Consider the following 22,623-nt stretch of genomic DNA (forward strand, 5'->3'; position numbering starts at 1 on the left):
CCTGTTACCTCTGGCTTTTGGACGGATAAGAAGAGTTCATTACAAATATCAACAAATCACTATTATCTGCGTTTATCCATTGATGTTTGTCTTCGTGGCTTAACGCGAACAATGGGATCCGTCAACAGCACCCATTATATCTCTGTGGATAAGTTTCAGAATATTTAATAAATATTTGATACAAAGCATGTGAAAGGTAGCTAATGTTGAAAGATAAATATGGTTGGAATAAAGTGGCAAAAAAAGTTGAATACTGAATATTTCATCAAGTGCATACACTTTTTTGGTCAGCCACAACACCATACCTAATGAATACTTGAACAATACAGTAGAGTTGTCATGGTGATAATTCTGCCAAAAGGATGTATTTCCTCATACATACTGTACTTCGATATTATAGGTTTAAAGCACGTAAAATTGTCCTGCAATGCCCATTGATGCAACACATTTCACCTGTACTGTAATGTGTAGACCAATTCCTCTAACATTTGGCATAACGAACACTATACATTAATCATAGTCGAGGTTACCATCACAGTTCTATTAAAGTGTATGTGTTTGCCACACCATTAGTGAAAAGTGGAATACTACCTTTGACTTCAGTAATCAACAAAACATCCTTTTATTACACCAATTTTTATCACAGTTTTTATTTTACTTACTAACCTTTACATGAGACTCAATTAGAATGACTATCACTGTACCGGCGTTCATTTGTAACTGTGGCACTTAGGTCAGCCTTATGAGAAAACATATTTCTCAATAGGCCGTAATTTCGTTAAAGGACGTTGCAAAACCATAATTATACTTTTTATGCATGCACTGTGATTACATTTTAACTTACAGGAGTGTGTTTATGGGATTGAAGTGGGTTATAAAGCAATGTTTTATGGTGACCTAAGAAATTATTTTATGAAAATAGAGTGCAGTTGCTTAAGAATATTTCAAATGAAAACTAAATATAAAACATACACATTTTCTACAGTCAAATAAAGCATTCACCAATGTTTAAAATGAAAATGTTTACGTAACATTTATATTGTCACTGTATATACCATTCTAAAAATAATTTGCATTAAACATTGTGCTCATAATAATTGAATTATGAGGGCCATTATGCCATTTCTACTTGACGCAGTTTGTCCAAGCGGGTCTTGTACGTCTCCTCTTGCACCCTCAACTTTTCAGACACCGCCACCTGCAAAGGATTCACAGCAAATAGCTTCACAGACACGTACACTCTTTGTGACATTTCACGCGTTCACATTATTGCAGGTTGTATTATTGCATCCCAGCGGGGCAGTGCCAGGAATTAAAAAATATATATACCAAGGTGACAATGACACATGCATGTATATGAATATAATTTAATTTCACAACAAATGCATTTAAATAAAAGAGTACTGTATTTTGAGATGCAAGTTTCGAATTGTGGATTTACGTTAATATAAAAGTGAGTACTTTTATTTTAACGTTCCGCAACTTAGTTGACATTTTATTCATGAATCATGGATTTTAGATTTTGACGCTAACACAATGGACAACTTTGCAGGTCATGTCACTGGGTCACTTTATACCACTATTAAAAATAATATATGCCTAGAGATTATTTTGAATATTGTTAGTGGCTGCCTGCCGTTGCTACCGACACGAGCTTGGAAACTGGCTAAACGGGATTTTCTGCATAATAAACATCGATTTGAATATATAATAGACTAGCTTTACAACCCGGCTTCGCCTGGGACTTAAGATTCACCACGCCCGGCCGCCTTTGTCCCCCCAGTGGAAATGTTCACACAACACACCAGTTACCACCAGTTATTCGTTTGAGGCTGAGTCGAACCTAGGGGAGGCCCAGGACCGGTTCAAATAATCGTGGCCGTGAGCGGGAATCGAACTTGGGACGCCGGGTTCGGAGCGCAGCGCGCTAACCACTACACGACAATGCGTTACGCTTCCACGTGCGCGGGTTACATGACAGATGTGACGTCACAGCTCACTTGCCGTGCCAAAAATCTCTGCATTATTGAGCTTCCCCCCCCCCCCCGCAAAAAAGTGTATTTTAATTTTTTTTGCATGGTGTACAGTCTGGAAAGTACCCACATGGCAAATTTCCAGTTTGTTGCATGTCGGAAAGTACGCTAAACATTTTGAACAGACACACATAATCACAACTTTGCCTTTTATATATATTGAGAGGAGATGGGTCACACACCGAAGAGGTGGGAGTAACACAGACGATTGACACGGTTCATTTAAAACTTGTCTAACTTTTCAATTTGTGCTCCCATCAATGTAATTATTTCGCCATAATATTCTTTAAATCGTAGAAAAAATAAAAAAAACCCTCACAATACATATCTTGAATTTTTTTGACATACAAAAAGCGTGCTCCGAATACATTATGAGAGTATGAAAGTAACAGCTGTCTCTTATTTTCCATTGCAAAGCATCAGGTTCTCTATTCTCTACAACTAATGTTTAATAATTGCCAACAGAATGGTCAGGGGCCCTATAACACAAACAAGATAGGAATAACTTTAAACATTCTACGTGACTTTACCGAAAGACCCAAAGAATGTGAATTCCTGCAGTCACGAAAGCTTTAAGTCAAGATTTAGGTATTGATTAGTGGAACAGTTAAGGAATATATTTAATTAAATAAGGAATAAATTGCATTAAATAAGGATCAAATTAAAATTTAGTTAACCAGATGATAATATACCCGTTGAAATACATGAAACAATGCCTCTTGTGAAAGTACAAACTGGGTTACATTAAATATATCTTTGAATATTTACACAAAATTTTAAAAAAATTCTCAACGAAACCAATAAAAAAAATTCTCAAATCCCTGCCGTTTAAGAGACGCATTGGGGGCAGTGTACTAACAACAGTGGGAGGTTTGTCAATGTGTGGTATAATGGGTGTATGTTCTATGGCAGCCATTTCCTGGCTTCAGAACCACCCTCCCTCCCTTAACCCCTTTATCACCATTGTGGGTCCACGTGTGTGGAGCCGCACTCCATTACAAAAGTGGGCACACAGTATCAACAAAATGTCCCTTCAATGTCATCAAGCCAGCTTTGTTGTAAATCACCCCCCCCCCCCGCTGAATACACTTGTTCAAGCAATGGACTTTAAAACTTTTTGAGAGGCAATATTGGACATGTGTTTTTGTTGTTCCGACTGCATATGTACACAAACATGAAAACGTTCATATTTGAAAGTTATAAGTTGCTCCCCCAAAAATGCATCTCGAAGCCGAGCTGTTTTTTGCTGGTTTTATGTATATGGGAGTTTGGACATTAACCATATTTAGGAAAAGGCAACACAGTATTTAGATTTACTCCAAACACTACCTTGTTTCAAGGGAACGTGCACATGTGGTCATTTTCTGAACGATGATCGGGGGTGTTGCTAATACGATGCAATATCAATTTGCATTTCCACAAACATCACAAGTTGACGCAGTGGGATGATTTTAACTCATAAATATGACCGGTTGTTGAACGTGTTGAAAAAGAGAAACAATGAATGACGATGAATAGATACGTACTGTGAGATGTAACGTTGACCTACAAAGCAGTTTGTCTTTTCATATCCGCAAAGCTGCGAAACAAAACTTCAAACAGGCGTTGTTACATAGAATTACTCCAGATTCTGGGCTACAGGTGGGGCAATCATCGGACATATTAGATGTATGTAGAGTACTGTACTTGGCTTTGGCCAGTGTGTGGAGTGGGCATTTGCCTACGAGCTACAAAGCTTTTGGTTTTAGCCTCTTGTGAGAGGTGTCAGGTTACTGCCAAAATATGTACAATTGATACCTTGCCTTCTGAACTTGAAATTAACATTTACGCAGAAAATATAGACCCGCCTGCCTGTTGTACAGTGCGGGTTGAGAAACAACTGCAATGCCCAAACATGCAAATAGTTTAAACCTTGTATCTTCAATCGAAAGTTATGAATACACAATTGTACTGTACACGGAACTGCTCTTATTACTTGCAACTGCAGTTTTCTCTCCCGAAAACGCGAGATCAAAGGACGCTTCGACACATTTTTTGCGTACAAGAGATTTAAAACTTAAAGAAAACAAAGCAACCTCCCCCCCCCCCGATAACTGAATGGGTTGGAATTGATGCGTATTTATGAAAGTGTTTTTCCAAAAATTCAACTTCTTTAAATGTGTGTTGACCACACACATAATTTTGACATGACTAAGGCAATGCTGTACAAGTGCATCCACACTTGAAAACAACTGTGTACACTTCTATATATACTGTATATTTATTGGTTTAAGGACAAGAAGTACGTTGATTGTATTCATATTGGGCTCTTTTTAAAACGTATCTTTAAAAATCACATAAGCAATGTAAACACATGTTTGATAGGACACGCATTGTACAGCATTTGGAGGAGGAAAAATAAACATTTCATATGAACTAAACAACCTAATGGCATAATTACTTAACGAATTTATGATGAAGCGGTGGCGCTTTGGTTAAAGTTGTCTCCTGTGACCCAGGTGACCTGAGTTTTATTCCAGCCTGTGGCGACAATTTGCGGTGATTTGTGAAACAGTTCTTGTTCACCCGCCCTCCCTCTTCATCAATCTGCACTGCCCAGGATGGTGAAATATGGTCAAACAACAAAATCCCCCGTATAGCCTTAATAGACTGTAGGGGCAAGTGGTGTTAGCGAGCACCTATGAAGGCCGGCACGGTACACGAGGGGGTGGGTGGACAACACCACGACCGACCGCCTTTGTCTCCCCAGTGGCGATGTTTACACACCGCACCAGCTACTCATTTGAGGCTGAGTCGACCTAGGGGAGGCCCAGGACCGGTTCAGATCATCGTGAGCGGGGTTCATAGCGCAGCGTAGCGCTAACCGATCCACAACCGCCCCTCGTGTGTCTCGCAAAGGATGGGGAAGAGGCATTCATCCAGCAGTGGTTCCAAAAAGGCTGTAAGCAGCATTTGATGTGTAAACCGTAATTCAAAATGTAGTACTGTACGGCAATTACCATGAAAGAAAACAGGCCATTGCCATTCAAAACAAACACACGCTTGTGCAGTATAGGAGCCATTAGAATAACTACCACAAAAACATTTTCATATTTAAAATCCCTCAACGGAATCTTTTCATCATATCAATGGTTTCTAAATTACCATGCCCATGTATTCCCATCCGTGCCCGGTCTCTTCTTGTAAATGCTAATATGCTTAATTCGAAATTAAATGCGGTTGACGAAGAATCAAGTAGTAGTTGGATTATATAATAAACGTTGAAATATTTCACCACCTCAAAGTTGACGATATTTAACGGAACTGAACATTCTCTGCATTTGGGACATGCCAATACATTGCCTGACTTTGATAAGACTTGCCGAGATTGTTTAGGCCCATTAACATTCATGCATTTATGGCAGTACACTGTGGCTTACTCAAGGTTCAAAAGCCTCACTGTGTCGACCCATTCTTTCAGGAACCACACACATTCCAAACTGTGTGGTAGCTACCAAAAACTGTTAAAATATTAGTGGAGGTTGGTTTGCTTTTTGAAGAAAGGACAGAGCATGAATTAAACGTGTGTTTTAGAAAAAATACTCATTGCTTGAATGTAAGATACAGGATTGTAAAGTTACATTGTAATGTATATGGAAATGTAGAATGTATACGTATAACATCATTCACTATATTAGAAACTGTAGAAGAACTCATCTTTATAAAAATGTTCACGATATTAAATACACATAGTTCTACACATTTGGAATGTTAATGAAGTACTGGAATTGAGCAGTTTCAGAACACACGGTCCCCTATTAATATGCAACAACGAAATGCATGTACAGCACAATTCAATATTCAGCAAAAGACAATTCATTCAATGAAACGTAAATACTGCCCTGTAAATGTTTACATTAGGCATTTTTATATCACATATCTCGTGGCCTAAGTTATTTTAGTCGAGTGGATTTAAACAAACACTTGCAGTATGCTTAGAATCCTTACAATTGAAGTACCGGTGAAGACGCTGGACACCCAGGTTGAGGCACACGTATATTTATTTTCAGCTTATCGGTACAGGACAACACTAGAGGGGGTAGCGGCCCCCTCACCCGGATAACTGGGGATACCCCCTAGCTAATCTCACCTATCCCCAAGTCCTCCTCTAACGAGCTAGGGGAGGCTAACTGGCCCGACACTGGTGAGTCGGGCTACGGTCTCCGGAGTCCCAGGGTCTAACCCTGGTTCACGGAACCACGCCTCTGGCTCGCTCCTCTGCAGCCCTGACAAGGGCGGCGTCGAGGGGAGTCCAGGGCTCTAGCTAGAGGATCTTCACTCTTCCTCCTTCGTTCCCAGACTGAGCCCCGAGCTCTCTTTGTCCTCCCCCTTTATACCCCCCAACAGGATCACAACCCCCCAGGCTGCCTGATGCGGACGTCGCTGCGGGCACCCCCCCCGTGTACTCCCGTAACTCCGCCCACTGTGTTTGTTACCCATTGGATCGTATGCACTTACAGCCCTCCCGTAACAGCCCTACATCACCCCCCCCATTACAGCTCGCAGCCGTCCCGGCTGCAACAATTCCAAATAAAGGAACAATTACCCCTCGACCCCGTGTGTGCCTCATTTTTTTCAACAAAATGCAAATAGAAGAACAACAACAAGAACAACAACCATACCCCCGAAGGGAATGTCCGACGCACCCCCCCCCCGCATAAATACGAAATCCGTAAGCACGTATGTACAACTAGCCAGGAACTCCCCCATCACACACAGCACACCCACGACACACAACGCACCCACAACACACACACCGCGCCCACACAACACAACACACTCAGTGTGCAAGGAGCACACCACCGACGCAGCATACAGTAACCATGACACGTGAAGGAAAATAAATTTTTTTCTTTTTCTTCCTGCTGTATATTATAAGAGTCTGCGCATTTTAGCGCGCGTCCTTGCCGCAGGCCCGTCACACGGGGCAACCCCGGACGGCGGACCATCCGGTGGCGGCTGTCCCATGCGAGGTGAGGTCGCGATTGAAGTCGCGCGACTGTCGGCATCACCTGTGGGGGTTCCAGGGCGTGAGCCCGTCATTCCCGGTGCACCTGTGGGTGGGACAGCCGGCAACACATCAGGCGAGAGCAGCGACGGACCCTCCGAGTCGGTCGACCCCCCACATGCTTGGCCTCGCGTGCGTGGCGTGGGCCCCCGCACCGCAACAAACGGCTTCAGCCTAGAGGGGTGTACAAACCACCGGCGCCTCCCCCATTGGATTCGAACGCACTGAGGCCTCAAAACCTCAATAACCTCGACGGGGCCCCGCCACGGGCGTACGAGTTTAGAGGAGGTCGCGAGTGGTACCTGGGGACAGTGCAGCCATGCCCTGTCCCCCGGCTTCCACTGCAGCACGTGCGCGCGAGCCAGTCTGAGGCGCTCGTTCGCCTTCTGACGCCTGTCAGAATTTAGCCTCGCCGCATCCCGCGCCTCAGTCAGTTTGTCAAGGTTAAATTTAACGTGATCGTCCAATTTAGATTTGCCCAGCGGCACGGGGATCTGCAACTGTGCCCGAACAGGTGGGTCGGGTTCGCGGCCATACATAAGAAAGAAAGGTGAAAACCCCGTCGCAGCATGGGGAGCCAATCTGTATGCCGCTAGAACCCCTTGAATTTGTAAGTCCCAATCAGCCTGTGAGTCCGAAACTTGCTGCGACAACATAGACGTGATGGTGCGATGCAGACGCTCGACCATCCCGTCCGTTTGCGGGTGATAGGGGGAGGTTCGAATTTTTTTCGTTCCCAGGAGATCACAGACTTGTTTTAGGAGTTTCCCCGAAAAATTTCTACCCTGGTCGGTCAACAACCGCTCCGGGGCACCTTTGTCCATGACATAACCTTGGACAAAGGCGTCGACGATGGCTGCTGCCGACTGATTCGCCAGGGGCCAGGCCATAGGCCAGCGCGTAAAATATTCGACCCCAGTAAGCAAATATTTATTTCCCCTGGAGGTGGCGGGGAATGGCCCCAGAATATCCAGTGCGACCAGTTCATTTATTCTGGAGACCTGGATGGATTGTAAGGGCGGGTTCGACTCCCGTGCCGGTGGTTTGCGCTGCGCACACTGAGGGCATGCCGCCAACAGATCAGCGACATCCCTTGTCATACCCGGCCAAAAAAAATTCAGCTGAAGCAAGGCGAGTGTTTTCTGGGTACCTAGGTGGAGGAGGCGCTCATGAGCAGCCCACACCACCTTACCTCGTAGGCCAGAAGGGACCACCAGCCGGTGACGCTGGGATTTCCCGTCCCAATGCATAAGCAAGCCCGCATGGGTTTCCCATGCGTCGGCATGACCCGTCACACGCCCCCTCTCCCCGGCGCGACGACGCAACGCGAGGAGGGAGGCATCCTCCAACTGGAGGCGCCCCCATTCATCAACGGGCAATCCAAGCAGGGAATCTCTCCCCTGTTCGGCGATATCAATGGGGACTACCGTTTCATCGTCGGCGGCCGCCGCCAGGACCGGAACCATCACGTCCCCCACTGGCTTGCAACGCCCCGACCCCAGGAGACATGCGCATTCGGAGGCGGTTGGCATCCGTGACAGAGCGTCAGCGTTGGTGTGGCGAACGCCCTTACGATAAGTGGTTTCAAAACTGAAATCCTGGAGGACCTCCAGCCATCGGGACAATTGTCCCGATGGCTGTTGAACCTTCAGGGCGTACTGCAGTGCCGCATGATCTGTGCGGACGGTGAAATGCCGACCGTACAGATATGGGCGATACTGTTGGATGAAATAGACAATTGCCAACAGTTCCCTACGGGTGACACAATATCTTTGCTCCGTTGGAGACAACACCCGACTGCCGTACGCGACCACCCGTTCCACGCCGTCAACCACCTGGGAAAGCACGCCTCCAATACCCGTGTTGCTCGCGTCGGTGTCGAGCAAAAACGGCCTCGAAAAATCTGGGTAAATCAAGGGAGGAGCCTTCACCAGCGCGTCCCGAAGGGAGCAGAAAGCAGCTTCCTCATCCTGACCCCAGTGGAACCGAACCCCTTTAGAAGTTAACGCGTGTAGGGGTTTGGCAATTGTTGCAAAATTAGCGACGAAGCGTCGGTAATATGATGCGAAGCCAATAAAACTCCTGACCTCTCCCACCGAGGTGGGAGTCGGCCAGGAGCTGACACACTGCGTTTTGGCGGGATCGGTAGCAATACCCGAGCGCCCTACGATGTGCCCTAAATAACGCACCGACTCGCGTAACAAATGGCATTTTTGGGGCTTAAATTTCAAATTAGCAGCCCGCATCTTTAGGAAAACCGCCCGCAACCTCTGGAGATGTTCATCAAAAGTTTTACCAAAGACAATAACGTCATCCAAATAAATCAGGCACGATTCCCATTGCAATCCAGCCAAAACCAATTCCATCAATCGCTGGAAAGTTGCCGGCGCTGAGTGTAAGCCCATCGGCAACCGGTTGAATTGGAACAGGCCGTGCGGTGTACGGAAAGCAGTTTTAGGTTTAGAATCATCGTCCAGAGGAAGCTGCCAGAATCCCGAAAGTAAATCTAGTGTGGAGAAGAATCGCGCTCCCGCCAAAGCGTCCAGCGATTCGTCCATCCGTGGGAGCGGGTATGCGTCGGCAACCGAAATTTTATTAAGGCGCCGAAAATCCACGCAAAACCGCAACGAGCCGTCCTGCTTTTTAACCAGGACGATCGGCGCTCCCCACGGGCTGGTGGAGGGAGAAATGATGTCGGCGGCTAACATGTCATCAACAGCCGATTTGACATGGTCCTTTTCGGCGGGACTTAACCGAAACGGATTTTGGCGAATTGGCGCGCTGTCACCCGTGTCAATATGGTGACGCAGCAGGTGAGTGCAACCCAAATCATATTTATCACGACTGAAAACGTCGGAAAATTCCCTCAGTAGCGTTCTAAGCTGTTGGCGCTCTGAATTTGTCAGGTCCGTCGATCCCGCACAAAGCGCGTCGATCCACCCTTCATCGCTGTCCGAATGTGGGAGCATCCGGGAAGCAGTGCCAACGTGGTTCGCGACAGGTTCCTCGCAGGGCACTGGCGTCGCGTGAGCGAGCACCGTCCCTTGAGGAACCACCACCGTCTGCGATCCCACATTTAGGACCGCGATGAAAGGGTCCCCGTCCCCTCTTACGACGGTCTGGGCCGGAATCAAATGAGGCCCATTAACCCCGGCCCTAGACGGTCCCAGCAAAACACCCTGATCCCCTATGCCCTTAGCGAAGGGCTTACGAAGTTTGAGAGGCACTAGCATTTGAGCTCCCGGCGGCACACGAACAGTTTCAACGACGAACGCCGGTACCGTCGCGAACGCCGACCGAGCCGCCGCAGGGGATGGCAGGAACGCCATGCGCCGCCCCGATGGAAGCTCAATGCATCCTTGGTCGATCAAAATACGAATGGGCATTTTACCTAAGAAATCCGTCCCCAGCAGGCACGGAACCGCCAGCGAGGAGGAAACGAAAATCGGCCCCGACAATTTGATGTCCCCAATAGAAATTTGCGCTCGAATCTGTCCCATGATGCCGAGAGAGCCCCCGTTAGCGGCATAGAATGGGACGTTAACCGGCAGTAAAGGCCGGCTTTGTACGGGCAGAATATTGTAAATTAATTCCGAAATGATTGTCGCCGATGCCCCCGTATCGACCAAGATGCGTACTTCTACCCCGTCAATGTGTCCGACTACGGCCGACGACCCTGACGACGCGGCTACCACGCGATGGGCCAACACGGACCACTGTTTGGGCTCGATTTGAGTCCCCGCAGTGATCCGCGTTGGCCCCACGCAACGCGACATCGGCCCCCCGTTTGTTGTGGTGCGAGAGCGTGCAACGGGTAGGTGCTTTGGCCAAACATGTGTGGTGCCGCGACTCGCCGGGTCATGTTGCTGGAGCTTGGGAGGAGGAGGCCCGGCGTCCCGTCGAGCCGTCGTCCCGCGCTGTCGAGGAGAGCGGCACCCCGAGGCGACGTGGCCCCGGACGCCGCAGTTGAAACACCGCGGGAGCCCCGGTGGAGACGACGGGCGGTTGAAACGGCTTGACCCGTCCCGGGCCGACCGTACTTCTTGCGCCTGTTGCCGTCGATGGTCGACGGCGAAGAGCTCCTCCGTCGGAAGGGTGGCTGCAGCCACCGCACGCCCTGCCGATGCCCTGCTGGCTTTCCGCCGCAGGGACAGAAGGTTGGCGTGAAGGAGGCGCGCCGCCTGAAGAGAGGTCATCTCGGCGTCCTCCTGTGCGACGACAGCGATGTCCAGGTCGTCTGCCAGGAGGAGTATTTTCTCCGTGACCATCGCGTCCACGCCATCGTCGTCCATACGGGGAAAAGCCGTCTTAGCCAGCGCTAGGAGGCTCGTCCTGTATGCCAGGGGCGACTCCTTCTCACCCCGCTTGCGCTCGTAGAACCGCTCTCTGCATTCCGCTGAAGGTCCATAGACCCCGGCCAGCAGCTGTAGTGCTTTCGGCAGAGTAGACCGCTTCTCTTTCGGCGCCGATGTGAGGGCGGCGAGCGCGTCTGCGTCGAGGAGCGCCGGCAGCGCGCAGAGGGCTTCATCGTCGGACCACCTTGCCATTTCTTGGTGGGCGATGAAGCGTCGCTGGAAGCCGCCCCAGTCGCCCTCTGCACCAACAAATTCTTTCAGCGGAGGCAGCCGTTGTTGTAGCGCAGCGTTCGCCTTGGACGTCTGTAGGCTGCTATCCCCGGGACTCGGCTGTGCGTCGGCGCGAATGGCAGATGGAATCGCCTGTCGCGGATGTGATGACGCTCCCTCCGCTGGAGATGACGCAGCTGTCCCAGCGAGAGCGGTGTCGGACCCAAGGTTGAGCCCGGCCACGCCCTCCGCAGCTGCCGTGACGATGGCGGGAAATTCAAAGTTTGAGTTTTCAGAAATGGCGGGAAGGCGCTCAGGTTGACGACTCCCCTCGCCCCGTGGTGGACCACCAGCCCCCAGCCGCGTGATGTTTTCCAGCGTGGCGGCAGCGGCGTACAGTAGCTCCGCCAGTCTCTCGTGAGCCAGCCGTAGCGCGTCTGGCTGCGGCCCCTCTTCATGCCGATGCCCCGGTAGGAAGGCGTCGGCCCCCGGCTGCGCCATGTCTTGGTGAGCCGCCTCGGGCTCAACGACTTCAGCAGTGTCCTCCTCCGGTACTCTGGCTCGAGCTGTCTGACGTGTTTCCATGTCCGTAGTACTTCTGACACCAGATGAAGTACCGGTGAAGACGCTGGACACCCAGGTTGAGGCACACGTATATTTATTTTCAGCTTATCGGTACAGGACAACACTAGAGGGGGTAGCGGCCCCCTCACCCGGATAACTGGGGATACCCCCTAGCTAATCTCACCTATCCCCAAGTCCTCCTCTAACGAGCTAGGGGAGGCTAACTGGCCCGACACTGGTGAGTCGGGCTACGGTCTCCGGAGTCCCAGGGTCTAACCCTGGTTCACGGAACCACGCCTCTGGCTCGCTCCTCTGCAGCCCTGACAAGGGCGGCGTCGAGGGGAGTCCAGGGCTCTAGCTAGAGGATCTTCACTCTTCCTCCTTCGTTCCCAGACTGAGCCCCGAGCTCTCTTTGTCCTCCCCCTTTATACCCCCCAACAGGATCACAACCCCCCAGGCTGCCTGATGCGGACGTCGCTGCGGGCACCCCCCCCGTGTACTCCCGTAACTCCGCCCACTGTGTTTGTTACCCATTGGATCGTATGCACTTACAGCCCTCCCGTAACAGCCCTACACAATGTCTAATTCTGGTCTAAATTCCATTCCCCTGCCGCCCTCCAAACAGTCGTTACACCCCACCACCATCTTACAATCTCAACCTACAAATGTTGTACATTAACATGCTTTGCTTTATTCACAATCTCCCTAAAAAGTACCATTAAGATAACAACAACAGTTTTAAGTCTGTAAATGGAATAAACTGCATATTTACAATTTCAATTTGAGGTCTGAGTTTCAATCCTAAGCTCAAATACCCTGGCCATGCATGTTGTTGGCAGTAATATGACACCAAACACTTGTGGCTCAGCTGAAATTGTATCACAAATTCTACTGAGCATCTGGATGTATGGAAACAATACAAGTTGTGTGTGGAGCTCCCACAACCCCAAATGTTTACAATTGTCTCTTTGTCCTTTTCCATATCAGACAGCTCCGATGTAGTTCATGAACAAGCAGAAATGTTTCCACGCAATGAGAAATGGCATTCATTTGCCACGCTGATCATCAGGCTACTGGAGATAAATGTGGCCTCACTCAACCGCTCCACATTGTTGAGTGAATCTGGAAACCTTCTTTCTTGAAATGTCACACGCAAAAAGGCTTCTGCATTATATCACTCTCGGTAAGAGTTGTAAGGCCAATAATTATTCACTTTGATTAGAGGTAAAACGAATCGCGTGCGTTCAAGTTGATTCAATCTATTGAAATTTCAACTGTGCATAATGTCATTTACTTCTGCAACTTCAGCAGGAGGGAATTAAGCAGGTGAATTGATGACATTATTGTGTGCCAACGAAGTTATTACCAATAAACTATGATTCATTACCTTCTTACTTAGATGGAGTATTTTCAGTTCTTTGCAACTAAGTGCTTCGCATTGATGCTTGCTGCTATCGTATTTCAACGCTGTCATAAATATACACTCCCAACTAATTTCTATATTTTCAAATGTCAATCTACAAATTATTTGTTTACGACGACTACTATTGTTATCCCGGTGTCACATAGCACCGTGAGCTGCACATGAGATGCATAAAGCCAGCCATATGCCAGTATTTGTGCTAATCTACAATATTAAATTTAGAGTGGATCAAATATCCATAATTACTGTTAAATAATCCACCACACAAGTCTTTATATTACAGGTTAATCAACTTGCAATGTTTAATACACTTGAAGAGGTCAAACAACCCAGGGGTTTTCACTCAGAAATGATTAGCTGCACTGTACACGCCTCAATACTCTGCAGCATAGTCAAATGTTTTACACCGACGACGTAAAATAATCTTTAAAAAAGTAAAGTTTTTTTCAATACACTGGTCTGCCAACAACTTGAACACAATACCAATAAAGTGTTATTATGAAAACTGCATTTCAGTTCATGATTATGCTTGAATGAAATTTTACTGGATACTGGATATAAACATTTAAACATAGTGTATTTTACACTTAATAATGTTATTTAGAAAATACTCTACGGTATGAAAACAGTTGGTACAACAATTTATCATGGTTCCTTATGCCTAGTTTTGATCAAGACAGACAGGAGTGGAAGAAAATAATCGGTGTTCGTTTTAAAGGTACTGTGAAGGTACAATAGTATGAAGCAAACAATAATGAAGAGAACGGAAGTGAATGTTAGCATGCAAATACTTCCCTTTGCAAAAAAAAATATTCTTGCCTTACAGAATATCCATATACGGTACAATACATTACAAAATCTTTGCTGATCATTTGTGTCATTGTTTAGTACAGTACACACATTTATTATTAAAAAAATACAGTGCATAACCATGTTTGCTATAATCACATTAACAATGGAGTTGCAACTAAGGGATGAAACGCATCTGAAAGGACATCCATGGAGGAATATGGAGCTATGAAATCAGTACATCTGCCGGTGCAAAGTGGATTATTAGATTGCAGGACTGACAAATAATCATTATTATCAGAAAAAATGATATCGCAGTGGCAGTCAAGGAATGAAACGTGACCGAGAAGACATCAAACAAGGAGACGGAAGAATGAAATAAGTTAATGTGCAGGTGCTAGTTGGCGTGAGATGTGGCAGTGGCTCGGGGAGGCCTTCATCCAAAAGTGGATGGACCCTGACCGATCATGGCAATGATTCAATGATTACAAATCTGCACGGCTGGCACTGTGGCTAGAATGTTTCACTGACAATCGTTGAGTTGAGAGTTCAAATCTAAGTGGGGGGGGGGGGCAACTCAATCTATCAACCTTCTGAGTTAAGTAAAAAAAGGTAGCACTTTGTGGGAAGTTACATGGTCACAATTGTATGGATACACTGGGCCCTGCCTCCGCGATGTGGAATTTACACGAATGTTTAAGGGCTGTAAATGGGATTTAAAGGCTGCTTGATTGCTCACAACAGCAGGGGACAGATTGCTTGGTGAATATTATTAACTCTTTCCCATTCCGATGACGTACGTGTGCATGTACGTCATCAGAAACAATAAAATAAAATAACTTTATCGGTATCGAGGCACCCACACGGCCATGCGGGAGGCCGTGCGGCACAGTTTGGTGCCAGCTATCATAGAGTGCGGTCGTGTCACTACGGTTCTCTGTGGTGAGTAAAATGCCTTTAAAAATAACGGCGCTACGCCTCTCCAAATAAAATTGACACCGAGCCGATTGAGTGGTGAACGGGACACCCACCCCGCAACTTGCAGTCGTGTCAGAACGGGAAAGGGTTAAATAGGGTTGAACTGTATATTACAAGTGAATATAAAGAATATATGGGTGAATTTTTCGATTTAAAGCTTTCGTGACTGCAGGGATTCATCTTCTTGGTTCTTTCGGTAAAGTCACGTAGAAGGGAAGTAATAAAATAATAAAAATAATATATTATATATTATATAAAATCTATTATTTTATTATGTTTTATTTTTATCATTTTATTACTTCCCTTCTACGTGACTTTACCGAAAGAACCAAGAAGATGAATATATGGGTGTAGTAATATTTTGAATCGTGCGGTTGGAAACCCACCTGAAGTTCACCGATCATCTCGGCGGCCACCTCCTCCAGGGTTGTTCTGACCTCTGCCAATGTGTGACCACGGAGGGGGTCATCGCCACTCGGGTAATCGGCGAGGGGGTCAGCCATTCTCTCTTCCTCCTCGGCCTCTTCCACGATGGGCTCCTCTGCATTCTACCAGATATTACAGGTTCGAGCAATATTCATATCAGCCAGCAGGAAAGATACCTCCGAGGCAATGTCAACATCGGGCACAGACGTCACAATGCAGTCAATGTACCATGTCTGGTAAGCTTGGTAAACGATGTTGCCACAGTTCCTCGGAATTTAGGCCAAGCTGTGTACACCATCTTTGTCTAAATTCATCACCGAAATAACATATTGGATGATGTATAAATATCTGACGTGCAATTCACACCCCTTAAACATTTGTGGAAATTCCACATCGTAGAGACAGGGCAGTGTATCAAAATATCTACTTTTCCAAAATATGTTTGGCAACATGCTTCACACATATAGTATACCGTATGAAACTTTCATACAAAATGGATATCATGCAATATTGATACTCATCACTTAAATATCATGCTATTGGATGATGTATACATATCTGACATAGCATATACTCTGTGCAGAGTATATAAATATAGCATGTACATTCTCTTGGCCATTAACATAAATACTTTATACGTTTTGATCGAGCCTTATTGCTCATTTAATTATATATATAAACATTTTTTAAACAAATGATGGGTTTCAGGAAGAAGAGTGAACAATGATATGCAAATACAGTACTGGTAAGGTCATTCCACGTAAATGGAATACACAGCGAGATGTTACAGTACTCAATCATTTTAGTTGACTAAAATTACATTCCTGTAAGGTTAATGGTATATTTATAATCGTTGCTTAAGCAATAAAAGTAAACATGTACAGCGTTAAGGTATTATCATTCATGCATCTTCTGGAATGTATCTACATCGTGGAAATGTTCATTGGCCAACGAGGAGTATTTTTCATTTATTTCTTAGCTAATATCAACTGTATTTGCCAAATCAATGGAGTGCTTTTGGAATTTAGTGTACAACTTAATATTCACGTAATATTATATTGACTCTTGCAATTACAAACCAATTTTCACGCCAAGAAGTGTGGAAAATCGTTTAAGACACTGACTTTTTAGCATAATTCCCGAGGAAATTATTTTCATGAAAATAACTTAAATAGCAATACACAACTTTTGGTATCATTGATGTCATCATCAAATATCTAATCATTGTTGCTGCATGATGCAATCATTCAGACCACCGGCTATGGTATATATGTGTTAGATTCCTATTGAGAGCTTCAATCTACAAGCAAAACCCTCCCATTGTGCTTTGTAGAGCAAACATAAGGGGGTCGTTGGCTGGTGGTATAGTTTGTTTTCTTCCAGCCGTGTAACTCTCAATGCAGCACTGACCTAAAGCTTTATTCTAGACAATCAAATCAGCGTTACAACATTTTATTGTTAAATCCAGTTCAACCAGAAAAAAAGGAACAGCCAAAATTGTCAGTTGCCAAAGTGTTTAACATTTAAAGCAGCTCTGAACATGTTTGTGTCCATAATTCTATTGCGTCTACGTCAGAGCCGCAAACTAAACCTATACAGTATTCCTATATTGAGTTCTTATCTCATAAGCTGTAGAATGGAGCAGATTAAGGAGGCTTGTTATGCTCCGTATTTACTCTGTCCTTTTTGGTAGTGGTTAGGCCACATTCCAATGCCAACTATTATTACACAAGAAAAAACAAATATATATACAGTCAAGGATAACTAACGCATTGTAGAGTTTGAATGTACAATTTTATGATTATAAAAATGAGGTAATCTATGTATTAAAACAGAGACCTTTTATACGTGAATTCTATCATTTGTGTTTCGCTTGAACATTTTATTTAAATAGTCTAAAGATCAGAGTTTAAAGGAATATTTAGTGTTATATATAACTACAATAATTTTAAATATTAAATATACGGATTATATTTCGATTTAAAGCTTTCGTGACTGCAGGGATTCATCTTCTTGGTTCTTTCGGTAAAGTCACGTAGAAGGGAAGTAATAAAATAATAAAAATAAAACATAATAAAATAATTCTCACGACGTTTCGGCCACAACACAAGTAGCCGTCACCTGAGGACGGCTACTTGTAGCCGTCACCTGAGGACGGCTACTTGTGTTGTGGCCGAACCGTCGTGAGAATTATTTTATTATGTTTTATTTTTATTATTTTATTACTTCCCTTCTACGTGACTTTACCGAAAGAACCAAGAAGATACGGATTATACTTTTATATATAACTAGTGTTATATATAACTACAATAATTCTAAATATGAAATATACGGATTATACTTTAGCATAAAATATTTCTCAGCAGTGACCGGGGACAGCAAAATGTGAGTAAAACTCGGTGCAACAAACCAATGAAAGTACATTGGGGGTCACACTTTTAACAGACGTAATATATAATCGTTTTCATTCGAATGTACCTACAGATTTTTGGGAAACTATACACAAATGCAAACTGAACACATTAAAGTTAATAAGTAAAATAATGTTATTTCGTAAAAACCTGTTCAATATCACTGGAAACAGAATAACATAATTTAGAGATGAACAAAACACATGAGCATGCCATACTATTTAGGAAAGGGCCTTCTACTACAGACCACAGACATATCAGATTTGGAAAGAATACTACTGATGGATATCAAATACCTTTATGCCTAGCCTTTGTAGAATATGAAAAGGCATTTACACTGTGGAAATTGATGCAGTGATCCATGGGTCTCAAAATCCACAACCTAAATAAAACAACGTTTTATAATAAAAAAATATGAAAATGGAAGTTACACTGAGATTGCACGACCAAAGTATAAAAATGCATGTTATTAATAGTCAGACGAGCTTTGGGAGAACTTATTTACAGCAACATTACAACATTAATTGTTTCTGGAGACTGGATTGAGAAACAACGGCTTAAAAATAGAGAAAATACTAACAATATCAGATATTCGGATACCATTGTCATCACAACAACCAATGGGAACGTATTACCGTCCAGGAAACGGTATAAGTCTGCAAAGTGGAACAAACAATAAATATGAAATAGACAAATGAAACAGACAAAAGTATAGATTATTTGCTACAAAAAATGTGAGATATCTGTCGGAGGGACAGATTAAATTATGAGGTTGGAGCGCTGTTGCCAAACTGAACTTAATAATGAAAAGCAACATAACACTGTGCCTAAAAGAGAAATATCCTAATCAGTGCATATTACTCGCTATAATATAAGGATAAAAAAGACATGGACACTGATATACAGAAAAAAATAGAGAAATATACAGTAAATATTGAGGGGTGCTCACCGAGAGGAATGGATAGATTACAACTTAGAGATATAAAAATGCCTCAGGCGGAAGCGAGTGGGATTGACCAGGCTACGTCGCGAAAAGGGACAATGGCCAGTGGTCAAGACTAATGACAGAGTGGCCAGCCAACCGAGGGAATACGTCAGAGATTATATACAACGCGGAGATGAAACAATGAAATCAGCTCATGTGCAGGTACTAAATGGCTTCTTAAATCACTTGGCCATGAGAGATGGTGACCGATTGGGGAGGCCCTCAACCAGCGGTGGAGAGTTCATGGCTGACGATTGTGTCCATACTCAGAAAAACAAATCGGTTAAAGCATAAACCCCACAATATAACGGTAGAAATATTTTAAAGTTGAAAAAAGTAGATAAAGGCTAAAAATGCATGACCCTACCGAGTGCACTGATTAGATGCACATGTGTAATGCTCGAGCTTTGACTATGAGGTCATCTGCTTCAGCATTACTTTCTAGGAGGCAGTACACTCTCAGGAGGTTTGAGTGTGAGTGGGAGGTTTTCAACCCTTCCGTTTCCCCCTGTAATGTCCTCCCAAGGGTCCTGCCAAATGCAATGTCCTGCTTTGCGTTGTGTCACCGATTTCACTGGTGCAGCAGCAGAGGGCACTATAGACCCAACCAGGACCACTTTGTCAGGCGTTAACATGGTTGTCGTATGGCACCATGGACCCATCCATAGGAATGTGGGTTTTTTTTATCACTGGCTCAAGGCAACCAACTGAGACGAGTTCTACTCAGTGGACATTTGAGCCTGGAAACAGCAAACGTGTGTTTGAGTGGAAGCACAGCCGTTTCAATACGGGCAAAAAAAAGTGTCTATTTGTTTGTGTTTCTCCCTTGTGGTGGGACTTTGTAGGTTGAACGTTGAGATTTATAAGGGCACGGGGTGACCGATAAGGTCTGAATTGGTCTGTAATATGGTAGAGACTGATAATAGGTTGTTGACAGGTATGGTGAAAGGGTGATCATGGGGATCGTAGTGAAAATCTTGTAAAAAGGGATAATTGCAGTTGGGAGATTATAATTACTGTAGTTTATTCAAAACGGTGGAGCAACACGGGAATAACAGGGAATGATTTTAATAATCGGTAACAAAGATAAAAACAAAAACACAAAATGTATGACTCATTTTAAACTTCGAACATCACATGATGCTGCTGAGGAACGCCCACATCTTGCAGCTGAACACGTAGAGAAGAGTTTCATCAGGGGTTAGTTCATAATTGTGCAAACGCTGTCTCTGCTTTTCCCTGCGAAGTAGCTATTTATTTAATTCCTGCAATATTTTTGCCGAATCCAGAAATACATTTGTACTTTGATATTACGTAAAAAAACAATTCGATTGCTGAATTTAAATACGAAATCTATTTTCCTTAAATGGCAGCACAGGTGTCCCAATGATAAAACTGGTAATGTGGGTTTCTGGTTCAAAAACAAGTGTTCCTTTTTTAATATGATATCGTTTAACAATCTTTTTTTATCCTTGTTATACATTACATGTTTGCACACACTTGTATAAATACTCTATCTGCTTCCCCCTTGCCTAAGCCTTCATTATTTATTGCCCTTCTTGATTCGTCACAGCATTCAGATATACCTTTGTACTTTGACACTTTGTCAAAGTAAATTGTGTACTGTATATTTGAACTTGTTTGCCTTCTAGGGGTTTGGTTAAGGGGAGGGGAAAATCTCTCAGTTGGTATTGGTTCATTTATCACCTCGGTAGGCATAATGTAAACTCTATGTATAAAACAAATGATCACGGCAGTTTAATGCAGCATCTGCACAATTGCAAACTTGGCCAATGATTAAAGCACACGATAAGCTTTTTACTTTTCGGCAGATTGGCACTTTAATAATTATCACACAGTATTGACAAGTTGTGGTGAAGTGATTCAAGGTGTGGTGGATTCAATCTGCCAAACCCTTTTATGATGCGAAATCAAACTAGAAATTGGGCAATGTCTCTTTACAATGGTGGCCCTAAGTCAGTGATGGAAATTCCACATTCACATGGTGGGAGTCAGTCTATTTACATAACAATCACCGGTGACTTCCTATATTCTGGTACTCAACATGTTTGCGCCCAAAGAGATGATGGGCCAAGTTGACTGCCAAGGAGGAATTTAACTCACAACTTTCCCGAGCACTGTTGGAGCCACTTGGCCAGACTGCAGGGCATTCCTAATTTTAAAATATATATAATTAGATCCCCCTTGCAAGAATGCAACATATTTTCTTTTAACATGGAAAATGAACAATGACATTGACAAAGAAATAGGAACAAGAGTTTCGAGATGCACAAAAAGAAGCGTGGAGTGGTGCATGCTTGAAATTATACTGAGAGACGGGAAGATGAACTGAAGTATTAGAGACCATATATAATTAATATACAACATATTGACTGCTAAGAAAAGTAAAGTGGGCTTGGGCAGAACACGTTGCCAGCAGAGATGAGTGTGCTGCAGACTAATAAAAGAATGGCAGCCAAAAGAGGGAAAATACAGGAGAGTCCATCAAGGAAATTAATCTGGATGGATTGTTGCATTCCAAAACCGTAAGAGATGGTGATCACTAGTAGAGGCCTTCATCCAGCAGAGGATAGACCACGACTGAAGATTACGATAGCAAAGCGTGGGATGGAATTAAAAGTTCGTTTCTGTGTCACTGTTCCCCACACCATCACTATCCCTCATGGTCATATAGTGGTGCAGTTCATTTCACTTATTTCTATGGTGTTTGTCCCCTCAGGGGTATTATTCCATCATTAGTCTTGTCCATTGATCTAGTCCTGTCCAATTTGGCGTCATCCCTTATAGGGACTGTCTTGCCCAAGTCTACATACCCTTTCTTCATACCGAATATGATGTGTCAGATTTGAGTGCAAATTTGAGCGTGGGATATTTGGCCAAGTACTTTTGCGTGTGAAGAGAGGACCACATTAAAAGTTCAAGCAAATTCATAGTCTCCTTCCGATTAGCACGGTTAGAAGTTCAACATACAGTACACACGTGCCTCCTACAGATCCCTCATCACCCCTTAGGTGGGGTGTCTTATACAGTCTCTGTACGATTCAACATTTGATCCCTACAAATTGCTACATTACAAGCATGTACATTAGCTGACTATGACTGTCAAGTGTAGAATGATTGGCTGAGATAGATGGGTGAATGACTGCTGGTGTCTGACCTCCGTTAACTCAGCTCGGGGACACATGTAGCGTTCGTATATGTCCGCATCAATGCCCTCTTCCAGTGGCAGTGGGAAGGGTTTCTGGTTGATCTCCAACAACTCCACCTCAATCTGCAAATGTATCAACAGCAGACACGAATAAACGCGGCAAGAACACCGTTAGGAATACAGCATTCCCTCGTTATTCATGAACTTTCTATACGTCATTTTGGCATTCTGTG

At 44.4% G+C, this 22,623-nt stretch overlaps 1 protein-coding gene across 2 annotated transcripts in view; it reads right to left on the minus strand.

The window, feature by feature from the left end:
* Positions 1-606: 606 nt before the first annotated feature.
* Positions 607-22,623, minus strand: part of CABCOCO1 (ciliary associated calcium binding coiled-coil 1) — a 32,621-nt gene continuing 10,604 nt past the window's right edge. The window contains exons 6-8 of one of the 2 annotated variants that reach the window (XM_078593246.1): positions 22,400-22,513; positions 15,786-15,947; positions 607-1,198 (exon numbers count right to left, since the gene is read on the minus strand). In XM_078593246.1, coding sequence (XP_078449372.1) covers positions 1,115-1,198; positions 15,786-15,947; positions 22,400-22,513 — 360 coding nt within the window. In that variant the 3' untranslated portion in view covers positions 607-1,114. Of the gene's footprint in view, positions 1,199-4,388; positions 4,554-15,785; positions 15,948-22,399; positions 22,514-22,623 lie in introns of those variants that run through there. The other variant, XM_078593247.1, reaches the window with a different exon arrangement.

Source organism: Lampetra planeri, chromosome 4 (genome assembly GCF_965212315.1).
Source record: "Lampetra planeri chromosome 4, kcLamPlan1.2.h2, whole genome shotgun sequence".
NCBI classification, from domain to species: domain Eukaryota; kingdom Metazoa; phylum Chordata; class Hyperoartia; order Petromyzontiformes; family Petromyzontidae; genus Lampetra; species Lampetra planeri.